This window comes from Mauremys mutica, chromosome 12, assembly GCF_020497125.1.
Source record: "Mauremys mutica isolate MM-2020 ecotype Southern chromosome 12, ASM2049712v1, whole genome shotgun sequence".
Taxonomy (NCBI): Eukaryota; Metazoa; Chordata; order Testudines; family Geoemydidae; genus Mauremys; species Mauremys mutica.
In genome coordinates, this window is record NC_059083.1 from 50662143 (window position 1) to 50672927 (window position 10785).

The window sequence follows — 10785 nt, forward strand, 5'->3', positions numbered from 1 at the left end:
ATCTGCAGAAATGTCCTGGGAGATTTCACCTTCTTGCATGAAGGATAGATAATGAGACAACAGAGACAGTCACTTTTATACAAGGCAGAACGTACACCAAACAGAACAGTAGAACTAGGGCATCCAGACTACAATCTGCTTATTGAAGGAAATCATATACATGGAGAGGTGGTTTTAGAAGATGGATTGTAGAACCTGCATCTCAGCCCCAGAAATGTTGAACAAAGGGGTCATATCAAACAATTCTAGCTTGAAATAGACCCATTTCAGAGGTGAAAAAACCTTCATTACTCTTTTCAGTTAAATCAGAAATGCAGATGGACAAGAGTGGGCTGCTGATAATGTCCATCCTCTCTGCTCACTGCTGTATTTTACCTTTCAGGAGGTGATCTGTCTCAGTGAGTTGTTGAGAAACTTAGTGATAGATAAAAGGAGGTAAAGAGTCCTGTGGCACCTTATAGACTAACAGAAGTATTGGAGCGTAAGTTTTCGTGGGTGAGTACCCACTTCGTCAGATGAATGATATCTATCTATATTCGTGATAGATAGTTGCTAACAATTGTTTTAGCTGTATAGGCTGTGATTTTCATAGACTCTTTACTGGGCACCCCATTCCTCTAGGCAGGTTTGGAAATCTCAGCCTGAATTGTTTATTTTGGAATCATAGGAATGGCTGTATCAGATCAGATCATCGATCCACCCAGTGTAGTGGCCTATCTCCAACAGTTACATGCACAAGCTCCTTAAGAGGTAGGTGCACAGAGCAGCTTTCTCCCAACCCACCCATTTAATTGGCTTATACTCTAAGGCAGGGGGATTTATTTCCCTTCCAAACCTCTGAATTCTATCTTTGGTTTGTGTTTGAATTCTCGATAGCGTAACTCTGGAAGTTCCAGTTGTCCACATAAATCCTCGGTCCTTTTAAATCATGGTTTGCTGCTTGTGGCTTGTGTTCTGCAGACCAGTGCTGCATGGTGTGGGAACAAACAAAACACCCTCGAATTCTGCAGATCCATGAAGTTGACTGACTTTTTTAAAAGCAAACCCAAAAATAAAATAAAAGATTTTTTTGTGTGCATTGCAACTGGCTTCCAGCAATTTCCATGCAGTTCTTAACACTGATATAACCTGTATTGCTACAGCATATGTATACCTAGCCTGATATTTCGTGTTGTAAATTCAGTGTCCATATAGAATAACAGTTTCTTTAAGCTGCTGTTCGAGAAGAGCAATAATCTATTACAGAAAATGAGTTGTCTGTCAATTTACACCTTGGGTTGCATTCCCCACCCAACCATTCAGCTAGTAACCATCAGGAGAAGCCATTAAAAAACAAAAACAAACCAAAAAACCCCAATCTTATGGCATTATTTGCTGACAATACATTAATCTTTAAATATATTTTTCATGTTCTCTTCCAGGATATGTTGGATTTTCTGTAGATACTACCCATGGCCAGTGCAGACTGGAGCAATAAAACAGATATAGAATTCATCCTCCTGGGCTTTGGGAATCTCCCTGAACTGCAAGTTCTTCTCTTTCTTCTGTTTTCAGTGATCTACACTGTGACCATGGTAGGGAACATACTCATCATTATACTTGTTGTAACTGATCAGCACCTTCACACCCCCATGTACTTCTTCCTGGGAAACTTGTCCTGCCTGGAAACTTGCTACACCTCAACTATCCTGCCCAGGATGCTGGTCAGTCTCCTGACGGGGGACAGAACCATCTCATTCAGAGGCTGTATTGTACAATTTTATATTTTTGGAGTCCTAGTTACTACAGAGTGTTTTCTCTTATCCGTGATGTCTTATGATCGGTATTTAGCAATATGCAAACCACTGCACTATGGAGCCCATATGAATGGCAGATTCTGTGTCCTGCTGCTGTCTGGGTCTTGGATAATTGGCTTTTTCGCTATTACCATGACAACATCTCTGATGTCACAACTGCCTTTCTGTGGGCCTGGTAAGATTGATCACTTCTTTTGTGATTTCACCCCAATGATAAAACTCTCCTGCAGTGACACTCGCCTAATAGAATTTTTGGGTTTTGTCCTGTCAACTGTATGTTCACTGCCACCATTTCTACTAACTGTAACATCCTACATTTGTATCATCACCTCCATCCTGAGAATCCCTTCCACCACTGAGAGGCAAAAGGCATTTTCCACCTGCTCCTCCCACCTCATTGTGGTTACAACTTTTTATGGGACTCTGATCATTGTTTATCTCCTACCCAAAACTAAGATACTGAGAGACCTGAACAAAGTGTTCTCTGTCTTCTACAGTGTCCTGACTCCCCTGGTCAATCCACTCATCTACAGCCTGAGAAACAAAGAGGTAAAAAAGGCCCTAAGAAAAGCAGTCAGTAAATTTATGGATTTCACGAGAATTTAGAGCATGTAAGGTCATTATTTTAGTTGTCAGTGAAAAGGCAATAAACTGAGAAGATTTACTGAATGTCGGAAACAGAGTTTTCTTTTTGGTGTTGTATGGTCATTTCTTCAGAATAGCTACTGATGACTTGTCCAAAGAAGAATGGAGTTGCTAAGCCCAAAAAAGTGAGATAATCAAGATAATCAAAATCATTGGGTGATATCCTGACCCAGCTGAAATAAATGGCAAAACTCCCATGGACACCATTGGAGCAGGATTTCACCCATTAAAATAACACACCATTCAAATGTAATTTACCCAGTGTACCTGCTTTGTACTGTACTTAACAAGGGTTATAGAAATAGGCTTGGAAGGATTAGATTTTAATTGGTAAATATCAGTAAACATTGATTTCTCTGTACACACACAAACCGATGAAAAAATATTTCCATCAAAAATCGTAGAAATCTACAGGCAGGCAAAGAAAGAAAAATGTTGCTTGAGAACTTTATTAGAGTTTGATTTAAGGCTATTTACTTTGTGTATTTTTGCATGTGATGTTGACAATTTGTGGTTTAGCTGTTATAAAGCTTTAGCTTTTTTAATCTAGTGTCTAGAGTCATTAAATAATTATAGTTTGTTTTTTTTCAACCCAAACTGCTACAACCTAGAACACTTATTTATGCTAATCCCCAGTACTCAAAATCCATCATTTCCTTGCTCTTTGTGGACCCCATCTTGGAAGGCACTAGCCACCCTCTATACACCAGGTGACTTCACAGGATGCACTCAACACCTGGTTAATTAATTTTTACACTCGAGCAACACAACTGGCTTTAATATGAATACTCAGTTGAGTAATCAATACTTGTGTGAGTAAGCATTGCAAGATCCAGCCCATGTATAAACAAAATGTGCATGAAACTCAATGCCTAAGTACAGCGTAATCTAATCCAGTAGGTTTAACACCTTGATCCTTCAGCCCTTATTTAAAAGACTAACCCCTACTCCATGGGACTAATGGATAGAGTAAGGTTTATTGACCTGATAAAGCCTTGTAGGATTGAGAGATTATTTTAAGCTCCTTCCATGTGAAAGAAGTGAGAGCCAAGGCAGATGATGTAATGGAAATTCAAGAGCTGTTTGTTGACTTCAGGCTATCCACTGTGTGATCACTCTAGAGGACTGGTCTCCCTAGACATGCCAGTCAACACGTTCTTATAGGAGCCTGTTGAGCTACTGAAGGAAAGGCTTTTTGTGTTCATTGCAGGTGAGACATCATTTGAGTTGACCTGAGAGGAGACCTATGTTATTGTTCTTGTTATTGTTTAACGCATGCATGTAGCATCACACAAGCACATGGCACTTTACAAAGGGATTACAGGCACAGATATGACTCTCCTCTTGCTACTGGCATAACTCATATTTACACTATTGTAAGTGAAAGGAGAACAAGGCCATGTCTACACTACAGCTGATATGGCAGCACAGCTATGGTGCTGTAGTGTAGACACCACAGTGATGGAAGGGTTTTTCCAACGCTGTAGTAAATCCACCCCTCTGAGACATGGTAGTTAGGTCAACAGAATAATTCTGCCATGGACCTAGATCCAGCTACATTGGGGGTTAAGTCAATCTAACTATGTCACCACAGAGCGTGAAATTTTTCACCATCCTGAGCAATGTAGCTGCTGTCAGTTGCTGGCTGTGTGGGTTCTCGCTGTGTGCTGCTCTAGCCAGGTAGCCAGTATAGCAGATCTCGATCGAAGTGCCTGAGAAGACCACAGACTCTGTTCAGTGGCAAAGGCACTCGGCCAGGTTTATTGATGACAAAGCACGGCATTACTGCCCTATGCGTGCTACAGGTACACTTAATACATGTATACCTGTGACAACGGACCAGCTCAGTGAGCGGCAGGACTTTCCACTCCCATCTCAGCCAGACAAAGACACCCCCTCTGTGACCCCTCTTTTATACACTGATACAAGTAAGTTACATATTGCCCCTCTGACGTGGTTTGTTATCATCCTTTACCTTGTACCTGTTGGTTCAATTAAAACATCTCTATCCAGCACCCTGTTATCCTGACCTTATCTTTAAGAGGGGTCAGTGTGTCCTTGTATAATCTTCAGGGAGTGTCTTTACACCATAACTTTGTATCAGGGTGTTCTGGTACTACCCTTCTGGAATGTGTTTACGTGAATACTTAGTGCCTAGGAGTGCTTGTGCTTTTGCAATGCCAGCCCTGTTCTTGCCAAGTTCATATATCAGAGAGTGAACCTGCCAGCAGGCATCTGTTTTGTAACAGAGCCTGCCTTTAGTTCAGGCCTTAGAGCTTACACCAGGCCCCTCATACCAGGCCTCATGTCTCAGCCTCTCTCTTTCTACTACAGTAGCTAGGGCAACCTAACTTTTAGGTGGAGACCAGGCCTGAGACCCATGGTCCATGCAGCAAAGATCTCACTGTTTGAACTGATCAAGACAAGAGAAGTTGGTGTAGCAGGTAACAGCAGGCCATGGAGACAGATGGAGTGCGGAAGGAATGAACAGGTTAAGGTGATGCCTGACTGGTTCTTTCTTTCTTTCTTTCTTTCTTTCTTTCTTTCTTTCTTTCTTTCTTTCTTCTGAACTATTTTATTTTATTATCTCAAGGGGATTCATGACAGAATCATTGACTGAGGGATCGTGGGGGGGAAAACATGAGTTTGGACGAGGAATGTGAAGGAGTGGAACAAGTTTGCCAGGGCTACAGGACAAGGGATAGTAGTTTAGGTGAAGACTGCAGCATGGCAAAAGTTACTGGTAGGAGAAGGAAACAAAGCAGGCATAGAAGCAGGTGGGACATGTAGTCTGAAGAGGAGAGAGATGAGCAGCCATGTAGACATCAGGGAGCTAAAGGGGCGGGGGGGGGAATGGAGTGCTGCTAACATTTAACATGGGGCTCCCACAAAGCTGCTCCTCTTTAGCTTCTGTAGCTGGTGGTGATTGTGGAGGAGACAGATGAGAAATCCTTCTATTTGTTAGCCACCTTATTATTTGCAGGGCTCTAACCTGGGATTTCCATAGAAGGAGGACTGAAAATCCAAGACTGAGTAGATGAAAAGGGAAACAGATACCCATAAAAAGAACAGGAGTACTTGTAGCACCTTAAAGACTAACAAATTTATTTTAGTATGAGCTTTCGTGAGCTGCAGCTCACTTCTTCGGATGCATAGAATGGAACACACAGACAGGGGATATTTATACATACAGAGAACATGAAAAGGTGGAAGTATGCATACCAACAGGCAGAGTCTAATCAATTGAGATGAGCTATCGTTAGCAGGAGGAAAAAAAACTTTTTGAAGTGATAATTAAGATGGCCCATAGAAGGTGTGAGGAGAACTTAACATAGGGAAATAGATTCAATTGGTGTAATGACCCAACCATTCCCAGTCTTTGTTTAGGCCACAGTTAATAGTATCTAGTTTGCATATTAATTCAAGTTCAGCAGTTTCTCTTTGGAGTCTGTTTTTGAAGTTTTTTTGTTGCAAAATTGCCACCTTCAAGTCTGTCACTGAGTGGTTAGAGAGGTTGAAGTGTTCTCCCACTGGTTTTTGAATGTTATGATTCCTGATGTCAGATTTGTGTCCATTTATTCTTTTGCGTAGAGACTGTCCGGTTTGGCCAATGTACATGGCAGAGGGGCATTGCTGGCACATGATGGCATATATCACGTTGGTAGATGTGCAGGTGTACGAGCCCCTGATGGCGTGTCTGATGTGATTAGGTCCTATGATGGTGTCACTTGAATGGATATGTGGACAGAGCTGGCATCGGGCTTTGTTGCAAGGATAGGTTCCTGGGTTAGTGTTTATGTTGTATGGTGTGCGGTTGCTGGTGAGTATTTGCTTCAGGTTGGGAGGCTGTCTATAAGCGAGGACTGGCCTGTCTCCCAAGATCTGTGAGAGTGAGGGATCATCTTTAAGGATAGGTTGTAAATCTTTGATGATGCGCTGGAGAGATCGGGTAGCAAAGCTGGGACCAGAACGCAGCTCTCCAGATTCCCAAGCCAGTGCCTGCTTGGAAGGACCATGCTGTCACACATTTTAAATGTGTCCTATACTCCATTAGTAGGTAGTATCTCTGGATGATTCCACTTCTATTAAAATATCCTTGGGAATATTGCTGTCTTGTTGCGGAAATGGAAGCAGAATGCTGTTAGCTTGTGGCATATCACGGTGTTTAACTTGTGCTGTTTGAAATGGTGTGTGTGTGTGTGAGTATCATGGCAAAAGAGGTACTCCACCCAGCAGGGATGCTGAAGAGTTCCTTGGTTATACTGGGAAGGGTGAAAGACAGATGCTGATGATCAAGTTTAAATGATCAAGAAGAAGGCTGAAATCAAACACTTCTGCAGCAATTGTCACTGAAATGCAGAGACAGATAAAAGGGAAGAGTGGGTGACAATAGGTTGCAGATTGTTGTGTCCTAAAGCATGGATGAGAATGTGGTGGAGATGAGAGGTTTAGAAATCTTTGGAGAAAGCAGGCATAAACAGAAGGGCACCTACCATAAACAGAGGTGAATCAGACTGCTAGATTAGTAGTTTTAAAAAACAATCTAGAGGGGTATTATTTAAATTAGGAATGGAGAGAAAGCTAGCCTGGAGAAAAGTCAATCAAAAACAAGTGTAAGGGAGAGTGAAGATATATTATAAGTGGCTGAACTGCTAACAAAATATATAGTCTATGACTAAACAAAATATTATACTATATGACTGGAGAGTAGCAAATAGAGATAGCCACTAGGAAAAAAAACATTTTTGACAGAAAATGCAGTTTTGTCAGAATCAAAATTTTCCACAGGAATTTCAGCCAAATATTTTCAATCTTTTTCCTGATGGAAAATTGGAATGAAATATTTTGTTCTGGATCAGGATGATTTGAAATGAAAATATCAGTTTGTCAAATCCAGTCAAAACATTCAATTTCAGGGCAGTTGGATATCAGTGTGCATCCAACTGAGCAACCATGATAATTCATGGGAGCTGTAGTTCAGATGCCTCATGCCTTCGTTCTCCTCTGTGGAGTGGGCTCTCGGGCTGGACTACATCTCCCATGATGCACTGAGGACTCCCTTCTGGTTGAACCGTTCAAAAATTCATAGATTCCAAGTCCAGAAGGGACCGCTGTAATCATCTAATCTGACCTCCTGTATAACAGAAGCCATTAAACTTCCCCCAAATAATTCCTATTTGAATTAGAGAAGATCTTTTAATAAAACTCCCAACCTAGTTTTAAAAATGCCAGTGATGGAGAATCCACCACGACCCTTGATAACTTGTTCCAATGGTTAATTACCTTCACTGTTAAAAATGTATGCCTTATTTCCAGTCTGAATTTGTTCAGCTTCAGTTTTCAGCCATTGGATCTTGTTATATCTTTCTCTGCTAGATTGAAGAGTCCATTAACAAATATCTGTTCCCAATGTAGATACACATAGACTGTAGTCAAGTCACCCATTAACCTTCTCTTTGTTAAGCTAAATAGATAGAGCTCTTTGAGTTTATCACTATAAGCATGTTTTCTAATCCTTTAGTCATTCTTGTGTCTCTTCTCTGAACCCTCTCCAGTTAATCAACATCCTTCATGAATTGTGGTCACCAGGACTGGACACAGGTTTCCAGCAGCAGATGGACCAGTTCCAAATATAGAGGTAAAATAACCTCTTTACGCCTACTCAAGATTCCCCTGTTTATGCCCCCATTGCAGCACGTCAGATGAGATGTAATCAGCCAGGGAGTCCTCAGAGAGGAAAATGGGAGCATGAAGCACCCACACTACGACTTCCATGAATCACTGAAGCAGCTCAGGTGGAGAGAGTTTAATGTCTAACCTACCCAAAATGAATTGTTTCAATTTGGTTTAAAAAAAAAGAACCCAAAATGTATCAATCTGAGAATGTTTATTATTAGGGGGAAACAGGTAGGCACATGCCTCTGGAGGAGAACCAAGATCTTCTGTCTCCCACTCCTTTGCCTTAACACCAAGACCATCCATCATTCCCATGCATAGAATTTCATAAAATGAAATCGCTTTCATTTAACCCCTTGCAGGAGAGCTCCTCTTCAAGCAGAGAAATGGACAGTGGGATGATGGTGACCAAATTCATCCTTACGGGACTTTTCAGTCACCTAGCCATTCGCTTCTCCCTTTTTGTTGCCTTTCTGTTGATCTACCTTATAACCCTTTCTGGCAGTGGCCTCATCTTCATAGCCATAGAGTCTGAAGCTAAGCTGCACAACTCCATGTACTTCTTTCTCAGCAACCTCTCCTTGTTAGACATCTGCTGCCCCACTGCTACCGTGCCCAAAGTGCAGGACCGAGAGCTGCAACACAATTTCCTTCACTGGCTGCTGTTGCAGCTCTCTGTCCTGGTGACTCAAGCAGGGACGGAGATTTTCCTCTTGTCAGTGATGGCCTATGATTGATACGTGGTCGTGCGTAACCCTTTGCGGTGTGTGGTCATTATGAACAAGAGACTGTGCATTCTGATGATGGCCGGGACACGGGTCACTGGGTTCCTCGCCCACAGCTTACCTTCTCCCTGTCTTTCTGCCACTCCAATAAAGTCAACCAATATTACTGTGACATTCCCCCAGTGCTGGCTTTTTCCTGCGCTTCCACATACCTCATAAAGATGGTGGCCCCCATTACATAGGGATATTTGGCATGGGAGCCTTTCTGTTCACCCTGTTCTCCTACATCCAGATCATCTCGGCCATCCTGAAGATCCAGTCGGTTGAAGGCAAGCGCAAGGCTGTCTCCACCTGCACCTCCCACCTCGCAGTGGTGTGTCTGTTCTATGGCATGACCATCTTCACCTACAGATGCCCCTCATCAAACCACTCACCAGATTGGGACAGGCTGGTGGCCATGCTGTATGAGGCCCTCACCCCCATGCTGCACCCCATTATCTACATGCTGCGGAACGCGGAAGTGAAAGGGGCCTTGAGTGATGGGTTGTAAGTGTCACTAACATCAGGGACTAGGCATTCGGGATAGCCCATTGTAGCCTCTGTACTGACCTTCACTGGGGGACTGCTCAGCCACTGGAATGAGATTTTCAAAGCCACCAAAGGCATTTGGATGTGCAGTTCCCATTATGTGTGATGGAAATTGTATCTCCAAATCCCTTAGGCAAATCTGAAAATCTCAGCCAGGGGGTCCCAGTTCCACTGAAGTCACAGGGTTACTGGAGTTCTCACTCAGGGCCTGATTCTGTGATCCCTATGGGGCCTGCTCTATATGACTTCACTGAACATCAGTGAAGTTACACAGCACAAAGTGAAATAAACCAGTGGTAATTCAGGCCCATTAGGTAGTAAACCAGTAGTAATTCAGGCCCACTGTAATTTTCAAAGGGGTTTAAAGGAATTAGATGACTAACTCCATTAACTTTTAATGGGAATTGGACTCCTGACTCCCTTTGGGCCCTTTGAAAATCCAAACCTCACTAAAAAATACTCCCATAGATTTAAATAGCACTTCGGAGAGCAAGGCCCTAGTCCTGCATTTTAACTTCCATGGGGTGCCATGCAAGAGCAGGATTCCACCCAAGCAGAGCAGCTTATGGGATCTAACACACTCCCCAGTCTGAATAAGGGTAATAGAAAATAGGTTGCCATTTTGAGCTGAGTCCTTATTCCAGCAGAACGTTGACTTTCATGAGCGTTGAGGGAATCAAACATCTTATGATTAGTTCTCATCAGTTTTGAACCTCAATTAGTAAATTCACAGTGACTCAAAGTAGGGTTTTTTTAATTAGCATTGTTTAAAAGTCATGGCAACAATAGATTAGTTAAGGAGGTACTTTCAGGTTAAATGGTGCTTTGTGTGAGCATCTTTAACTGGTTGAAGGTATTTTTGATCAACAATATCTATTGGATTTTTTGAATTCATGAGGCAATGTATGCTAACCTAATTCTCTGCAGTAGAGCTGGCCAAAAAATTTCCAACAAAAAAATTTGCAATGGAAAATAGGGTTTAATCAAAAATTATTTTACTTTTTTTTTAAGGAGAAAAATATTGTGTTGAAAGTCTAAAAAAGAAACAATTTCAGTGAAAATGAAATATTTCTGCAAAAAAAATCTCTAAATGTGTTGGTATTTCTGAAATTATTTTTTTCAAAAATGTGGGATTTTCTGTACTTCCTGTCTGTTTTCCAACTTGCAAAAGTTACCCAAGTAAGTTGAGCACATAAATAGCACTTTCACTTTTCCCAACCAGAAAATGTTGGGAAATGGTATGAAAGTGTGTGAAGGAGGATGACCAAAAAAAATCTTTCCCACATTTTCAAAATTTCCCATACTGGAATTTCCTGGTGGAATTTGTCAAATGGGAATTTTTCCTGTAAAAATTA

At 41.8% G+C, this 10785-nt stretch overlaps 1 protein-coding gene and 1 pseudogene across 1 annotated transcript; both read left to right on the top strand.

Annotated features, from left to right (window-relative positions):
• Window positions 1-1451: 1451 nt before the first annotated feature.
• On the top strand, window positions 1452-2402 carry LOC123346908 (olfactory receptor 11A1-like). Its single transcript, XM_044984353.1, has one exon. The coding sequence runs from the start codon at window positions 1452-1454 to the stop codon at window positions 2400-2402; it is 951 nt and encodes a 316-aa protein (XP_044840288.1).
• Window positions 2403-8503: 6101 nt separating this feature from the next.
• On the top strand, window positions 8504-9392 carry LOC123346909 (annotated as a pseudogene).
• Window positions 9393-10785: the final 1393 nt, after the last annotated feature.